An 18,731-nucleotide genomic window follows, 5' to 3' on the forward strand; every position below is an offset into this window, starting at 1 on the left:
TCTTTTATTTCGTTCCGGCAAAATGCATGATCATACATTTCCAGGCACTGGTTGGGATATCTCGGTTGGGAAGGTATTAGAGACAATTGTTAAGGGAACTCTTGGCCAGTTGGTCCGAGCTCAGCGTTTGGAAAGTTATTAGAGACCATTGTTAAGGAAACTCTAGGCCAGTTAGTCCGAGCTCAGCGTTTGGAAAGTTATTAGAGACCATTGTTAAGGGAACTCTCGGCCAGTTGGTTTGAGCTCAGCGTTTGGAAAGTTATTAGAGACCATTGTTAAGGGAACTCTTTGCCAGTTTGTCTGAACTCAGCGTTTGGGAAAGTATTAGAGACCATTGTTAAGGGACCTCTAGGCCAGTTTGTCTGAGCTCAGCGGTTGCGAAGGTATTAGAGTCTATTGTTAAAGAAACTCTGGGTCAGTTAGTCTGAGCTCAGCGGTTGGGAATTTATTTGAGGCCATTGTTAAGGATGAGGTCGCAGTGTACCTGGAGACCCGGTATAAAGTAGGCCTAAGTTTTTTTTTTCAGGAAAAATGCTGCCTGACAAATCTGCTGTACGTTTTAATGAAATAATATGCAGATCGACAAAAGAGAATTGGTTAATGACGTGCTATTTGGATTGTCAGAAGGCCTTTGACAAGTTGAGACAAAGGAGGCTGATTAAGAAGCTGCGAGCTCATGGGATTGCAGGAAACATTCTGGCCTGGATAAAGCAGAGGCTATTTGGCAAGAGGCAAAGAGTGGGAATAAAGGGAGACTTTTATCTGATTGAGTGCCGGTGACTCATCTTGTTCTACTGGGGTCTGTGGTGCGACCGATACTTTTCACATTCCGTGTCAGTCATTTGGATAATAGAATTGATTGTAAATTATATGGAGATAGGTGGAGGGACAGGCAGTTTTGAGGAAGTAGACAGTCTGCAGAAAGACTTGAATAAATAAGGGGAATGGACAAAGAAATGCAGATGAATACAATGTCGGAAATTAAAAGGCCACGCATGCTGGTAGAAGAAATGAAAGAGTAGGCAATTTTGTAATTGTAGAGAAAATGGAGAACACAAACGGAGCCAAACACTAACAGGGACTTGGGAGATCTTGTGCAGGATTCCTTGAAGGTTAATTTCCATGTTGAGTCTGTGATCAGGAAGTCCAAAACCATGTGAGCAATTATTTCTAAGGACTATAAACGCGACGATTTAAACTTCTGAAAACATAAAACACTGGTGAGGCCTCACGTGGATTACAGTGACCGGTTTTGGGTCGCTTATCTTACAAAGGTTGTGCGGAAACTGGAGGAAGATTCAAGGAGGTTCAGGAAAATTATTCCGGAAATAAAAGGCTTGTTAAATAAAGTTTATTATGGCTCTGCGCCGATATTGAACGGAATTCAGAAGGATGAGGGGTAACCTCATTAAAATCTCTCGAATGGTGAAAGGTCCTGCTAGAATGGATGTGGAGCGGATTTGTCCTGTGCTGCTAGCGTCAAAGACTAGAGGATACAGTCTAAGAATAGAGGGATGTCCCTTATTCCGCATATGACAAGCAATTCAATCCCGGAATTATTCCGGTGAACAGCCTCCGAACCTTCTCCAATGTAAGCTCATCCGTTCCGCGATAAGGGTCCCGAAACTGCCCACAACGCTCCGAATGAGCGAATGAGTGCCTTATAATTCTGAACATTACATACCTATTTCGATATTAGAGACAACCCGAAATGAATGTCAAAATCACATTTGCCTTTTTCGCCACCGACTCGACCTGAATGTTAACCTTAAATGAATCCTGCATGAGGTCTTCCAAGTCCTAGCACAGATCTTTTTAATTTTCTCTCCATTTAAATCATGTCTGCTGTTGGGCACAGGTCTGTAGATCCATAACAGGTTCATCATCGTTGGCTGACGTCTGACTAATGTACTGAGGTTTTGCTCGAAACAGAGATCACAGAAGATGGGGTGTCTAGTCACCCCACCGCTCCCGCTCACCACTGACCGTTCCATGATCATCTGACTCCTCTGCCGTATACATCCACCGCACAATCCCCTACACCGACTTCCGGTCACCGACGACCCCTTCCTACCTCACAATACTCCCAATCTCTGACACGTCCGTCCTCCCCTCAACTCCTCCCAACTCAGTCAACTCTCTGCTCCACTGCACCCTTTTCCCTCATTTCCAACCTCCCCGACACAATTCTCTGTTTGCGTGGACCGCTCCATCACCAATAGTCTTCCACATCCCCGACCCCAACCCAAGCCCCTCCTCTACAGATCTCCCTTTCTCTGTTCACCTGGATTGGTGAGGAGAATGGGGGAGAGTTGACAACAGGTTTTACTCCCTTTTCCAAACGCCGTTGATCCTTCGGTTCTGAGCCTCTCCACAGTTCTGTGTGAAACGTCCTGTCATGCTGTTCCTGCCGTGTGTGCAATCTCACCACTCTGTCCCTGCCCACTGCTCGCCTCTTCTTCCTTCCTCTTCCGGATACAATACAAAGGCTTTCAGACACAGACACTCGCACAAAGTCTTCCGGAATGGCAGGAGGTAGGGAGGTGTTGGGGAATGGTGGGAGGGAGAAAAGAAACGGGTGAGGTGTGAGGGTGGGATTGAGGGAGTCGGAAGAAGAGGAGCGGAGGGAAGGTGGCGAGGGGTACGAGTTCCGAGGGTAGTTGTTTACCCTCACTCGGAGGGAGGCGCATCACTCGCCTCGATGTGTGTTGGGGGTGAGTATCGCAGACAGATCGGCTGATGTCTGAAACCCTGGCGATGAGCAGGAGCAGTAGGACAGAAAGCCAGTACCCAAATGGGGGTGGGGTGCGTGCTGGGTGGCGCGGAAGGTATGGGGTGGGGGTGGAGTTACAAATCCCCAGCACAGTAGAGGCTTTCGATGGATGACACAAATCTTTCCGACATTCTCTCGTTTCTCACCCCTACCATCTCCCTCTACACCCCTCCTTCAATTCCTTCCCTCCCTCTCTCTCCATTATCTACCCTCTTCCTCAATCACTCTTCAAATCTTTACTCCACTTTTGTTTCTGTCCCTCCCGTCACTCTCATCTCACTAGACCGCCTTCTCGCACACCCTCAATTTCTCTCCTCCCCGATTTCTTCCCCTGCTCCCCGTCCCTCTCTTCATCGGCCTATTATCAGGTATTTGAGGATGACGGTCTGCCGCTCCGGGTTTCCTCTATCGACGGTTCAATCCATTTCCTGAGCTCGGAGACTCGACAAGATGGCCGAGAACCGACAACAACAGGCAGTTCAGAGGGGCGGATTCACAGTCTACTTTGAGAGGTGGGTGGGGCAGAGAGTGGGAGGGGCTTAGCGCTGTGACTGACCCCGGTGGTGTGCACTGGGATACTAGACAATAGGCACGATAATACTACAGAACAGTACAGGCCCTTCAGCCCTCGATTTTGTGCCGACCTATGTATAAACCCTATTTCCAGAAAAGGTGGGATAGTTTCCAAAATGCAGTAAAAACAAAAATCTGTGATATGTTAATTCATGTGAAACTTTATTTAACTGACAAAAGTACAAGGGAAAGGTTTTCAATAGCTTTACTGACCAACTTAATTGTATTTTGTAAATTTACACAAATTTAGAATTTGATGGCTGCAACACACTCAACAAAAGTTGTTACAGAGGCATGTTTACAATTGTGTTACATCATCTTCCCTTTTAATAACTTTTTAATCGTTTTGGAACTGAAGTTATTAATTGCAGTAGATTTGCAATTGGAAATGTTGTCCAATCTTGCATGATATAAGATTTCAGCTGCTCAACAGTCCGTTGTCTCCGTTGTCTGATTCTCTTCTGATGCGCCATACGTTTTTAATAGAAGATAGATCTGGACTGGCAGCAGGCCAGTCGAGCACACGCATTCTGTGCCTATAAAGCCATGCTGTTGTAGCCCGTGCAGAATGTAGTCTGGCATTGTCCTGCCGAAATAAGCATGGACGTCCCCGGAAGAGACGTCGCCGTGATGGCAACATATGTCTCTCTAAAATCCTAATATAGGCCTCAGAGTCAATGGTACCTTCACATACATGCAGCTCACCCATGCCGTGGGCACTGATGCACCCCATACCATCACAGATGCTGTTTTTTTGCACCTTTCGCTGTTAACTATCAGGATGGTCGTTTCCATCTTTGGTACGGAGAACTCGACGCTCGTTTTTTTTTTCGAAAACCAACTGAAATGTCGACTCACCTGACTGCAGCACCTGATACCACGGTCTTTCAGTCCATCTGAGATGAGCTCGGGCCCAGAGAACTCGCCGGCGTTTCTGCATAGAGTTGATGTATGGCTTCCCCCTTGCGTAATGCAGTTTCAAGTTGCATTTCTGGATTCAGCGTCGGACTGTGTTAAGTGACAATGGTTTTCCGAAGTACTACCGAGCCCAGGTGGCTATAATTGTCACAGTAGCATGACGGTTTCTTAGACAATGCCGCCTGAGGGCTCGAAGATCACGTGATTTCAACGTGGTTTCTGACGGTGCCCTTTACGCACTGAGATGTCTCTGAATTCTCTGAAACCTTTCACAATATTATGTACTGTAGATGTTGAAAGACCTAAATTCTCTGCAATCCTGCTTTGGGAAATGTTCCTTTTGAACTGACTAACAATTCTTTGACGAATTTTGGCAGAGAGGTGAGCCACGACCCATCCTTGTTTGCAAAGACTGAGCCTTTGATTGACGCTACTTTTATACCCAGTTATGATTCCTCACCTGCTACCAATTAGCCTGCTTAATGTGGAGTCTTCCAAACCGGTGTTACTTGAATATTCTGTGCACTTTCCAATCTTATTTGAACTCTGTCCCAAATTTTGTTGAGTGTGTTGCAGCCATCAATTTCTAAATTTGTGTATCTTTACAAAATACATTTAAGTTGGTCAGTTAAGATGTTGAAAATCTTTTCTAGGTACTTTTGTCAGTTAAATAAAGGTTTACGTGAATTAACATATAACACATTATTGTTTTTATCGCATTTGGACAATCTCCCAACTTTTCTGGAAATGGGGTTTGTATAATTTAAAAGAGCACGGAACCCTCAATACCCCGTAACCCTCTAATTTGTTTAATCCATATGGCTGTCCAAGAGACTCTAAAATACCCCTAATTTTTTCGCCTCCACCACCATCCCTGGCAAGTCATTCCATCATTCAAGGCACACATAACCCACTGTGTCAAAACAATTTACCCCGATATCTTCTCTTATCTTCCCTCCGTTTAGTTTGTGCACATGCACTCTGGTTCTTGCTATCCGTTCCCCGGGAAACAGGCACTGGCTATGCTTCTCATAATCTTGTGCACCTCTATCAAGTCCCCTCTGATACTTCTACGCTTCAGAGAAAAAAATCCTAGCTCAGCTAACTTTGCCTCTTAAGAATTGTTTTCCAAACCAGGCAACATCCTGGTAAATCTCCTCTGCACCCTCTCCATAGCTTTCACATCCTTCCTATAATGAGAGAAACTGAACTGAACAATCTACTATAAGTGTTGACTCACCAGAGATTTGTAGAGTTGCAACATGACCTCTCTGCTCTCGACATCAATCCTCCTATTAATAAACTCCAGCATCACATAGGCCTTCGTAACTGTCCTATCTAACTGTGCAGCGACCTTGAGGGATGCATGGATTTCTACCCAAGGTCCTTCTGTTCATCCACTCTCCTAATTTTTGACCATTAATCCTGTACTCAGTCTGCTGGTTTGTCCTTCCCAAATGCCTCACCTCACATTTATCCTGATTGAACTCTATCTACCTCTTTACTGCCCAAGTGTGCATCCTGTCTATATTTTCTTGTAACTTCAGACTAAATACAGCTCCATCCACAACTCCTCCAATCTTCTTGTCCTCCGCAAACATACTCACCCATCCTTTTGCCTCTGCATCCAGTTCATTAGTAAATATCACATATAGCAGGGGTTCCAGGACAGATACGTGCGGCACTCCACTAGTCACCGAACTCCAGGCAGAATACTTTCCTTCCACTTCTACCCTCTGCTTGATTCCTTTAAGCCTTTTTTTTTAATCCAAACAGCAAAGGTTCTACTGATCCCATGCATAATGACTTTCCGGATGATTCTCTCCTGGGGCCCTTGCTACAATCCATGTAGTCCACATCTACCGCACTACCATGATCAATTTCATTTGTTACCTCTTCAAATAACTCAATTTCGCTCGTGAAGCAAGACCTTCCCTTCATAAAGTCATGTTGACTATCCTTGAGTGGACTGTATTTCTCCAAATTCTCGTAGGTCCTATCCTTAGGAATATTTTCCTATAGTTTGCAGACCACCGACACACCGGTCTATGGTTCCGAGGATTCGGTTATTTATTTAAACAAGGGAACTACTTTTGCCATTCTCCAACCCTCCGGGACCTTCGCTACAGCTAAAGAGGATTCAAATGCTGATAGTTACTGCGCCAACGATCTCTCCTCTCACTTACCACAGCACCCTAGGGTATATCACGTCCGGCCCTGGGGACTTATCAATCCTGATGTTTTTCAGAAGACACAACATCGTCACATCGTCCAGCACACAGGCCTGGTCAAGGTCCTTTTCACTTGTGAATACTGAAGCAAAGTAATCATTTAGGACCCCGCCAAGCTCCTACGCCTCCAGGCACATGTTGCCTTCTTTATCTTTTAGCGGCCCTGCTTTCATTCTTGTCATCCTTCTGTTCTTCACATAAGCACAGAAAGCCTTAGGGCTCCCCTTAATCCTCCATGTCAATCCCTTCTCATAGCCCCTTCGAGCTCTCATAAGTCCTTTCTAAAACTTCTGGTTACCCTGTTTTCCATGAGCCCCTCCTACTTCCTGCTTCTTATATCTAACATTTCACCCCTATACATCTGTTTCCAATTTACTCTCGGTGTCTCTTGTCTGATCCAATTATAGTTAGCCCTTTCCCCGTTAGACACTTACACATTTTTTTCTGTTTTTAACTTGTTTCCATAGTTATGCCGAAGCTAAGGGTGTTGTGGTCACTCTCAACAAGATGCTCCCCCACCGGGAGGTCTGCCACCTGACGAGGTTCATTACCCAGAACCAGATCTAGTATTGCTTCTCCTCTCAACGTCCGGTCCACATTCGGTGTAGGAATCCTTGTTGAACACACCATACAATTTCAGCCCCATCTATCCTCCTTGCAGTCAGGAGATGCCAGTCAATATTAGGGAAGTTAAAATCACCCATTACAAAAAGCATCAAACCATATAACCATATAACAATTTCAGCACGGGAATAGGTAATCTCATCTCTTCTAGACCGTGACGTACACGTATTCTCACCTAGTCCCACCGATCTTCATGCACCCTATAACCCTGGAATACTTTCCTGTCTATATACTTAACCATTTTTTTAAATGACAAAATCGAACCTGCCTCTAACATTTCTACTGGAAGTTCGTCCCACACAGCGACCACTCTCTGAGTAAAGAAGTCCCCCCTCGTGTTACCCCGAAACTTTTGCTCCGTAACTCTCATCTCATGTCCTCTTGTTTGAATCTCCAATGCTCTCAGTGGAAAAAAAGCCTATCCATGTCAACTCTTTCTATCCCGTTCATAATTTTAAATACCTCGATAGTACCCCCCAAACCTTCTATGGTTTAAATAATAAAATAATTAACTTAATAGACAATAGACAGTAGGTGCAGGTGTAGGCCATTCGGTCCTTCTAGCCAGCACCACCATTCACTGTGATCATGGTTGATCATGCACAATTAGTACCCCGTTCCTGCCGTCTCCCCATATCCCTTGACCCCGCTATCTATAAGTGCTCTATCTAACTCTCTCTTGAATGCATCCAGAGACTTGGCCTCCACTGCCTTCTGGGACAGAGCATTCCATATATCCACCACACTCTGAGTGAAAAAGTTTTTTAGCATCTCTGCTCTAAAAGGACTAACCTTTATTCTTAAACTGTGGCATCTAGTTCTGGACTCACCCATCGGCAGGAACATGCTTCCTGCCTCCAGCGTGTCCAATCCCTTAATAATCTTAAATGTTTCATTCTTGTTCAACCTTTCTCTGATGTCTCTTCCATGAAAGTCATATTTGTTCAGGTGTCGCTGCACAGTAGAACAGTTCACCACCACTCCAAAGTCGGCTAAATCGTCCTGAAGGTCTTTTGAAGTCAAACGTGATTTTGATTTGCCTTTCTAGCAATCCTTCGGGCAGCTATCTCGGAAATATTTCAAATAACAATATAACACTTATAGCACGGAAACAGGCCATTTTTCCCTTCTAGTCCGTGCCGAACGCTTACTTTCATCTTATCCCACCGATCTGCTCTCAGCCCATAAACCTCTATTCCTTCCCTGTACATATACCTATCGAGTTTTTTTTTATATAAATGGCAATATCGAACCTGCCTGTACCACTTCTACTGGAAGCTCGTTCCGCATTGTTACCACTCTCTGAGAAAAGAAATTCACCCCCGTGTTACCCCTAAACTTTTGCAACCGAACTCTCAACTCATGTCCTCCTGGTTGAATCTCCACTGCACTCATTGGAAAAAGCCTATCCATGTCAACGCTATCTATCCCCCTCATAATTTTCAATACTGCTATCAAATCCCCCTCAACCTTCTGCGTTCAAAAGTATAACGACCTATTTATTCAACCTTTCTCTGTAACTTGGGTGCTGAAACCCAGGTAACATTCCAGTAATCTCCTCTGTACTCTTATAGTTCATTTCAGTTTATATGTTGTTTCTTTCTTTATGATTGTGCAATTAAAGCGGTAGGCATTCCTGACAGGAGAGCTGCCTGCTCCCCTTGCTGGACGTGGGACTGCAAGGAGACCTCCCGTGTCTCCTGTGAGAAGTGCATCCAGCTTCTAACACTCGCCATTAAAGAACTGGAACCTGAACAGGTTGAACTCGGAATCATTGGGGAAGCTGAAGGGAATGATAAGGTGGACATATTGGTGGAAAGATAGACCCACTGAGAGTTTCACAGGAAAATGGGCGACATTCAGGAAGGGGAATGGAGTTAAACAGCCAGAGGCTGTGCAGAGTCCCCTTGTGGCCAATCTGCTGAATAACCGGTAGACCACTTTCTGCACTTCTGGGTGAGGGAGAGGGGTGCAAATGAGAAGCAGAGGAAAGTCTCAACGGTCAGTCTCTGGCACTGAATATGGTTCTTTGTATCAGCAGGGAAGGAGAGAGATTGCACCCGAGATTTAACATACCATCTCTCGTCCACAGAACATCTTTTCTGTTTACCCCTACTATAGAATCCTCTATTACAAGTGTCGGATATCTCGTGCTCAACATTGTCAAGAGTGAGAGTGAGCAGGCAGACTTCGTGGTCCATATAGACAACGGTAATATCGGTAGAACGAGGGAGGTGGTTCTGGTCTAGACAAAAGTAGGCAGATAGCTCATTGGCAATAAACAGACGACAACACATCTCGAGTCACTGCGTAATTTGACGGCCGCAAGACATCTTCAGTCAACAACAATAGACCTTGTCTTCTGCCGAGAGAATACTGGGGGGGAGGGTAGCGGTGCAAGGGGGAAGCACCGACTGCCGCCTGGAGGCCGCGCAATAGCGCCCCCACGTGATGAATCTGCTTCTTCCTCCGCCATGAGCAGATTTCTCAGTGTCCATCTGAAGTGGAGTGGAACTACTATCCCAGCGGGAAGCGCCATTAAAAAGGGGGAGTGGTGGCGTTACATAGCAGAGAGTGGAGTGCTTGTTGGGACAGATGCTGATGCGACCTCACATAGAGTCAGGAAGAAAATTTTTGAACCAGCTGGGACTCATGATCTCAGCTGCGCACGTCTCAAAGCAGGAAGTACTGGACGGAAGGCAGATGAGCTCAGGACCGGTGTTAATGTCGTCACCAGTGAGACTTGTTTGCAGGAGGCGAAGATCAGATAGCTCAAACAGTTTTCTGCTCTTTTAGTCGTGCTGATGCGGAATAAATTCAAGAATGAGGGGCGGCTTTACAAATCAGGGAAAATATCCCTCGTCTAGGTGAGAGTTTAAGAGCTGAAGTGAGAAACAAGATCGGCATGAACTCGTTCATGGGGCTACATTGTCGATCAACTAACAGTCGTGAGGATTCAGATGAACACACCTGTGGAAAGTTCGCAGGCTCTTACAGGAAACATAAGGTCGTGAACTTTGGCGATTTTAGCTTTCTAGGTATTGACTGTGAATCCTACACTGGGTGGGGCGGATTTCTGTTTACACAGAGTGCCTGGGTGACTGGAATGTGCTGCCAGCGCTGTTGCTGGAGGGAGATCGATAGAGGCGCTTTAGCAGAGGTTTCTCAGGCACGTCAATTTACAGAGAATGGTGGGAGATGGATTTTGGTAGGCAGGAAAAGTGTTCATTTTCTTTGCAATAGTTCTGATCTATGATTTATGTTCACTTCTCAGAAAGAGGGAAAGAGAGTGAATTGAACTCAGAGGATGGGAAGAGCAGGGGTGGGGTAGATCAGGGAATATGACGATGGAGTAACAAAGTCGTGGAACGTCTTTTCCACAGACGACATGGGAAATGAACGAACCGCAAGGGGAGACCGATCAGACTCAAGCATATGGCTAATCTGCGTTTTAACAGCGGCCCTCATCATCACGGGTATCTGCTGGAGGATTCATGGTGAGTTTCACACCGGACGGAAAGACCAAACCGCAGAGAATAAAGAGGGCCACTGTAATAGCGATAAATTCCCAAAATCACACCGAAACACACTTGATGGTGAAACCACATACCCCTCACTGTGGTAGTAAGGGGACTCTCACCGCGACCCCAACAGTAGCCCCAGCAATACATCCCTCAACATGATACCGACACATCCTTCAAACTGATAGCGACAGACACCGTCGTTACTGTAATAACGATTCACTGTAACACCGACGTGCCCCTCACCGTGGCACGGACACGTACTTCACTAACACAGACACACCGACTGTGATCACAGCACGTTCTTCGTCGTGACACAGACACAAGCTTCACCGTAACACTGACACATCTCTCACGGTGAGACCAGCACAGCCGCCCGTGTTACACCACACCCCTCACCAGTACACAGACTCTCCACTCACTGAGATCCCGACATATCCTCACCGTAACACTGAAATTAATCTCAGCTTGACCCGGTACACATCTCATCGGGTGACAGAAACACTTATCACTGTGACACCGACACGAACCTCAGGCAACAATGATATGTCCCTCACTGTGACACGGAATTAACAATCACCACGTCACTGACGCATACTCGCACGTCACGATGACACCGTTTCCCTTGACTATGACACCAGACACTCCTCACCATGACACCAACATGTCCCACAATCCTGAGAATGACACTCCATACGCGTGATATCTATACGCGGATAAGAGCACTGGAAAGAGACGCCCACTCACACGTCCCTGTCAACGCTAAATATCCTTCACCGTCTCTCTCAGTATCACAGATTCGTCAGGCTCAGATCTGCTCGGACTCAAACAACACTCTGCTTTGGAGCACCTATCCGGAAATTTGCCACTTCTTTACCAGTATCAGAGGTGAGGCTATATCATCCCGCATCTCATCAGACAGAGAGAGAAATGGGATTCTGGGGAAGACCTTAATATTCTGACGTCAGGGTTTTGTGATGGGACGGAGTGCAAGGAGCTTCACCCCGTATCTGACTCCGTGAGTGTATGGTAGGAGATTGTCGAGGAAGCTTCACCGCTCCGTTGACATTCGGAGTGTATGAACGTTTCGGACAACTCAAATGCCGACTCTGGGAGTGTGTGCTGGGACGGTGTGGAGGGATATTAACTCTGCGTCTGACCCCGGGAGTGTGTGATGGGACGGTGTGGAGGGAGATTCACTCTGTGTCTGACACCGGGAGTGCGTGATGCGACGGTATGGAGTGTGATTCACTCTATTTCTGACCCTGGTAGTGTGTGATGGGAAGGTGTGGAGGGAGATTCACTCTGAGTCTGACCCGGGGAGTGTGTGTTGGGACGTTGTGGTGGGAGAGTCACTCTGTCTCTGACCCTGGGAGTGTGTGATGGGACGGTGTGGAGGAAGCTTCACTCCGTGTCTGACCACAGGAGTGTGTGATGGGACTGTGTGGAGCGAGATGCACTCTGTGTCTGACCCCGGGAGTGTGTGATGGGACGGGGTGGAGGGAGATTCACTCTATTTCTGACCCTGGTAGTGTGTGATGGGACGGTGTGGAGGGAGATTCACTCTGTGTCTGACCAAGGGAGTGTGTGTTGGTACGGTGTGGAGGGAGCTTCACTCTGTGTCTGACCCGGGGAGTGTGTGTTGGTACGGTGTGAAGGGAGATTTACTCTGTGTCTGACCCCGGTACTGTGTGAAGGGACGGTATGGAGGGAGATTCACTCTCTGTGTCAGACCCCGCTAGTGTGTGATGGGACGGCGTGGAGGGAGCTTCACTCTCTATCTGACCACAGCACTGTGTGCTGGGACGTTGTGGAGGGAGATTCACTCTGTCTCTGACCCAGGGAGTGTGCGATGGGACGGTGTGTTGGAAGATTCACTCTGTGTCTGACCCCGGGAGTGTGTGATGAGGCGGTGTGCAGGGAGATTCACTCTTTGCCTGACCCGGGAGTATGTGATGGGAATGTGTGGAGGGAGATTCACTCTGTGTCTGACCAGAGCTGTGTGTGATGGGACGGTGCGGAGGGAGATTCACTCTGTCACTCTGTGTCTGACCCCGGAAGTGTGTGACGGGACGGTGTGGAGGGAAATTCACTCTGTGTCTGACCCCGGGAGTGTGTGATCGGACGGTGTGGAGGGAAATTCACTCTGTGTCTGACTCCGGGAGTGTGTGACCGGACGGTGTGGAGGGCGCTTCACTCTATGATCTGACCGTAGCTTTTGATGAGATTGAGCGGAGGGAGTCTGGAGTCTGCGTCGGACAGTGGAACACCTTCACTCTGTGCCTGACCCTGTGCTGTGTGTTTCTGGATTTCACGGCTGTGATCATCACAGCTGTGTGTACTCCGTCGCAGCCTGTTACTGACCTGTCTCTCAGGGATCTGTGCGAGATCGTCAACACCCTGGAGACCGTGTACCCAGAGGCCGCCTTCATCGTCGCCGCAGACTTTAACAGAACGTTGTTTTCTGAAGTCTCGCCGAAGTTTCGTCAACACATCCAGGGGAGCACTCGGGGAGATGGAAGGCACGACCACTTGTCTTCCGCTATCATATAAAACACTCCTCCACCCGCCGTTTGGAAAGTCGGGCCACTCCTCCGTCTTGTTTCTGCCGCGTTCCAGGTAGAAGCTGAAACAAATGGCGGCCATGCTTAAAATCGTCCGCTGATGGTCCGATTCGATCGGTCTCCCTTGAACAGGACTGCTTTGGTGACGCCGACCGGAATATCCTTCATGCTGTGGATGTCTCCAAGTTTACGGAAGGGGGTGACGAGTTTCATTCGGAAGAGCAGTAAGGATGTGCCCCCAGAAATCGGTCAGAATCTACCCAGACCGGCATCCGCCGGAAGAGGGTTCCGTGCGAGCAGCACTTATCCCGCGACAGACTGTTCACATTGCCGGTGATCAGGGGGATCTCAATACAGGGACAAGATCCAGACACAACACCCCACCAGCAACACATGCAAATGACGTCAAGGTCTGCACCATATCACACGCTTCAAAGCCAAGCGCAGTGGGGCTGCCAATAGCTCTGCCTCTCTCCGAGACGACCCAACTCTTCCTGACGCTTGGTTAGATATCGCCAACACTAATCCTTCCTGGAGAGCACCGGAAGCGACCTGAACCTTAAGTCACCTTTTAGGCTGTGTTTTCGATAATTTGCCTTCCGACACATCCGGTTGACAGTTGTCACACTAGCCACTGCTCTGCACAGTGTTCTTACAGATCTGGAGAAGAAGGACACTGCAAATACTTTTCATGGAGTACAGTTGAGATTTCGACGCCATAACTCCGTCCAGGCTCGAAGAAGCTCTGAGAACTCGTCCTTCACCATGCCTTGTGCAGCTGGATCCTGGACCTCCTGCAATATATCCGGCAAGAGGAAACGTTACCGCAGAATAATAGCCAGGACCAGGAGGCTTCGGGAAAGCTCCTTCCATCAGGCCATCAACTTACTCAGCCACGCTGATGCAGTTGTGTTTCTGCGCTCTATTGATTTCCTTGCTGTATACACAGTTTATTACAAATTACTATAAATTGCACATTGCACATTTAGACGGAGACATAACGTAAAGATTTTTACTGCCCACGTACCTAAACAATGTAAGAAATAAAGTCAATTCAATTCGACGGACTGCGTGGGAGTGTGACTGGGTGGTGTGGAGAGAGCATCACACTCTGTCTGAACCCGGGAGTGTGTGATGGGAGATTCACTCTGTGTCTGATTCCGGGAGTGTGTGATGGGAGATTCACTCTGTGTCTGATTCCGGGAGTGTGTGATGGGACGGTGTGGAGGGAGATTCACTCTGTGTCTGACCCCGGGAGTGTGTGATGGGACGGTGGGGAGGTAGATTCACTCTGTGTCTGACCCCGGGAGTGTATGATGGGACGGTGTGGAGGGAGATTCACTCTGTGTCTGACCCCGGGAGTGTGTGATGGGACGGTGTGGAGGGAGATTCACTCTGTGTCTGACCCCGGGAGTGTGTGATGGGACGGTAGGAAGGCAGATTCACTCTGTGTCTGATCCGGGGAAAGGGTGAGGGGACGGTTTGGAGGGAGATTCAATCGGCGCCTCAGTCTCGCCCAATCCTCCGGGGTCTGCGATGTGTAGGTACGGATTAAGATTCACTGTCACTTATTCCTGTTTACAGAGCAATCCTGTTTGAAGGACTGGATCTTTAACAAAGACAGGTGTTATTACGTATCCACATTTAAAGCATCTTTCGACAAATCGATGCAGGAATGCTCAGGCCGGAATTCAAGTCTTTTCGAAATCAATTCAGTGGATGAAGTGGTATGTCCCAAACTCATGAAGGTCCCACAGTAGGACGGGACACATTATACACCGAAGGGGTCTAACACAGAGTGAGGCACAAAGCACACACACCCGACAAATATTCTCCGGGACAGACACAGAGTGAGGTTTGCTCCACACCGCCCATCACACAGTCCCGGGTCAGGCACAGTGTGAATCTCCCTCCACACCACCCATCACACACTCCCGGTTTCAGACACAGAGTGAATCTCCCTTCACCCTGTCCCGACAAACACTCCCGGGGTCAGACACAGAGTGAACCTCCCTCCACACCGTCACGTCTCACACTGCCGGGGTCCGACACGGAGAGAATCTCCCTCCGCACCGTCCATGGCACACTCCCGGGGTTAGACGCTGAGTGAATCTCCCTCCACACAGTCACATCACACAATCCCGGGGTCAGACACAAAATGCTCCCTCCGCACCGTCCCACCGTCACTCCTGTTGTAATAAACTGAGAGTGACCCCATCAATGGTTTCCGATTCTCGGCAATAATGAAATAAATGTATCTTCACAGAACGCTATATCCCACCTTCTTGTCGACCGAAAACGTGCATACTGGATTGGAAAATGCGAAGACGGGTGAGATCTGTGTGGTATTACCTATGGAATGACATAGTCCTGACAGGAGAAAATGGGACTTGTTTACGGACTGCAGTTGGTTTGTGGGAAGAGGGAGGGGTTTGCAGACTGTTCCAGTTTGTCGGGAGAGGATGGTACAAAGGGAATACTTTTGTAACCGACACTTGTCTGTCGGGGAATGGCGAAGCAGGGGACTAGAATATTGTGCGGGCATTCAGCAGGCTGTGGGTAGGGAACAGCACCAGTACCCTGGGGTAATTTTGAGACCGAGCTGGTCGGTTTGGAAGGCGCGACACAGTGGAATTAGTTTGAAGTCTGACACGAATCTGTGGGGAGAGGGAGAGGCAATGCTGATTTTGGGGACTGACATTTGTATGTGAGCGAAGAGCTGGGCAGCGGGATTAGTTTAGTGACAGACAGAACTCTGAATGGAGATGGTGAGACAGAAGGATCAGTTTGAGCAGAGACACAGGGCGGTGTTCCAATATTAGGTCCGTGGGACTAGTTTGCGGTCTGACGAAGGACTGTGACGGCGGCCCCGCGGCTGTGGGTTGATCGCGTGGCAGTGCGAAAGTTTGGACACTGACAGGAAGCTGAGGGGAGGTGGAGTGGCAAAGGGGTTAATTTGGACACAGACAGAGGAATAGAGTATAGAGGAATATAGGAATAGAGTATATAGGAATAGAGGAATTCATTTCGATTCTCCCACAAGTCTTTGGGGAGAGGGTAGTACAGTGTGTTTCTTTGGTGAATGAAACTGATTTGGAGGGGGGGAGAGTTCTTCTGTTGGATTTGTCTGAGGACTGAAACAGGACTGAAGAGAAGGTGGGTCAGTGAGATTAATCTGGCGATGGACTGGAGGTTGTGAGGGGTGCGTGGTGCTGTGGGATTAGTTTGGAGACTGACACAGGACTGTGGGGACGGAGTGGGTCAGTGTGATGCGGCTGGGAACGGTCTCAGGGCTGTGAGGAGAGAGCTGATTGATGAGCTTAGTTCTGCGAGGGTCTCGGGTTTACTGCTGCGCTGTAGTGTCTGTGTTGAAACGTTTTAACCCTCTTTCACAGGGAAGCGGCCTCTGGTGTCCTGTATCTCGTGACCAATCGAACTACCGTCTGCACTCATTGCAGACCGGACGGAGACAAATACCCTTGCAAACGTATTCGCAGTTTCGTCTGCGAGAAGTCGGCACCTTTGTACCCGGCGATTCCTGAAAACATCCAGGGACTCTGTCAACAGCCCGTGGGGGCAACATGAATGACGTGACTACCCCCTTTCTCTTTACCTCTTTTCCACTCTCCCTCCATCCATCCTCCCGAATTACCACACCACTCACTACACCCCCTCCTACTTAATTCTTCAGACAACGTCAAACATCTACTCATCAATCCCCTTATTTCTCGACATTTCCCCACCCCTCCCCGCCCTTCCCATTCGCCCTTGATCTCTCTGCATCCCTCTCCGCCCACTGATTCCACGCACTTACTCCGCCCACTCTCTGCGCTCTCTACCCACCAGTTCACCTTTTCTCCCACTTTTTACCGCATCCCACTCTTTCTGTCCCTTCCCCGTTGTCTCTACACACCCCGTCTCCCTGACCTCTCTCTCTCTCTCTCTCTCTCTCTCTCTCTCTCTCTCTCTCTCTCTCTCTCTCTCTCTCTCTCTCTCTCTCTCTCTCTCTCTCTCTCTCTCTTCTCCTTCTCACCCACTCTCACCTCCACCAGAGCCGTCTGGTTGTCGATACCCCGAACCTGGGTAAAATTCTGTGCTCGTGCACTCTGTCTCTGCCTCTCTTGGGTTTATAGAAATCTGTAAGATTAGATCTACGCTCCCGGGAATAAAGTGCCAACCTTCCTTCCCACTTTCCATAACTCAGCCTGGGATCTTTCCAGCTCAATGGTATTTTTCCTGGATCAGGGCGACCAAAACAGAGTGCGGCCTCACTGACGCATTGTACCACTGCAGCGCGACCTCCCGACTCCTTCACTCAGTGCCCTGAGTGGTGAAGGCCAGCGTACAAATCGTCCTGTCCACCCCTGTGGGATGTTTTCAACCGGAATCGCTTTCTGCTTTATTATCTGAAACTAATACGGCCTGGAATCAGTACTTCTGCTGCATCGGTGCGGCGTAATTTAAAATTAATGTAAATTAGAAATATTAATGAATGCCGCAAACGTGCCGCTCATTTGTTCAAAGATAACATTTGATGTAAGATGCAAAATATAAATAAATTCAGCAAAAATGACGAGTTAGTGCGTTGAAGTATGTGATGGTGCAGAGGAAGAAGCTTTTCCTGAATGGTTGTGTGAGGGGTTTTAGTCTCCTGTGACTCCTCTCTGATGCATTAACGAGCAGAGAGCCTCTCCAGGGTGGTGATGGTCCTCCGTGATGGCTGCCGCCTACTCTGGGCGTTATCTTATGAAAATGTCCTCAACAGTGGGAGGGTTGAGACTGTCAGAGTGTTGGCTATAACCCTCTGAGGCCTCCTGCGATACTGTTCGTTGCAGCCTCCCCACCAGGAGGCGATCCGACGGGACAGAATTATCTCCATCGTCCATCGAATGAAGTTTCCCCATCTTCAGTGGGAGCCCTCAGCTGTCAAACTCCTAACGCTGTGTTCCCTTCTGTAACGAGACAAGTATGGATGGTGTTGAACACAAATGCAGAGTGAAGTCCGGAACTGACTCGACGGCAAGAAACCAGTCGAAGGACAACACAAACAGTGGCACTGGCACCGTAACTCTTCCGATTGAGCACTGACTGCTCAGCCAGAGTCCTTTAACGATAGACTTCCATAGCAACGTCTGGAGTTAACACTTGCATCGACTCGAAACAAACTAGACGGAACCAAACCAATCGAAAGATATCACACACAGAAGGACTGGAAACACAGCTCCTCCGGTTGAGCACTGAGCACTCTGCAAATCTCTGGTGAGACCGCGCTTAGAGTATTGTGTTCAATTCTGGTCACCTCATCATAAGAAGGATTGGAAGCTATGGAGATGATGCAGAGGACAGTTACCAGTATGTTACCTGGTTTGGAGAACAAGTCATATGAAGGAAGGTTAGCAGAGCTGGGTCTAAATAATTATGAGAAAGATAAATAGGGTGGATAGGAAGTACCTGTTTCCCAAGGCACCCATAGCAAACACCGGAGGGCATATGTACAAAATTAAGGGAGGAAAGTTTAGGGGAGGCA

The 18,731-nt window shown here is 48.1% G+C and overlaps 1 protein-coding gene across 1 annotated transcript; it reads left to right on the forward strand.

Annotated features, from left to right (window-relative positions):
- Window positions 1-2,647: 2,647 nt before the first annotated feature.
- Window positions 2,648-16,838, forward strand: LOC132389037 (C-type lectin domain family 9 member A-like). The gene is made up of 6 exons (XM_059961448.1): window positions 2,648-2,714; window positions 10,503-10,616; window positions 11,430-11,528; window positions 14,789-14,931; window positions 15,471-15,535; window positions 16,600-16,838. Exons 1-6 carry the CDS (start codon window positions 2,702-2,704, stop codon window positions 16,787-16,789), a joined length of 624 nt encoding a protein of 207 aa, XP_059817431.1. The 5' UTR covers window positions 2,648-2,701; the 3' UTR covers window positions 16,790-16,838.
- Window positions 16,839-18,731: the final 1,893 nt, after the last annotated feature.

This window comes from Hypanus sabinus, unplaced genomic scaffold, assembly GCF_030144855.1.
Source record: "Hypanus sabinus isolate sHypSab1 unplaced genomic scaffold, sHypSab1.hap1 scaffold_465, whole genome shotgun sequence".
NCBI classification, from domain to species: domain Eukaryota; kingdom Metazoa; phylum Chordata; class Chondrichthyes; order Myliobatiformes; family Dasyatidae; genus Hypanus; species Hypanus sabinus.

Excerpts from the sequence above, each read along its gene's own strand:
- LOC132389037 (XM_059961448.1), top strand. Across the intron at positions 11,529-14,788 it reads CTTCTTTACCAGTATCAGAG|AGCAATCCTGTTTGAAGGAC; the intron begins GTGAGGCTATAT and ends TCCTGTTTACAG. Across the intron at positions 14,932-15,470 it reads TCAATTCAGTGGATGAAGTG|AACGCTATATCCCACCTTCT; the intron begins GTATGTCCCAAA and ends GTATCTTCACAG.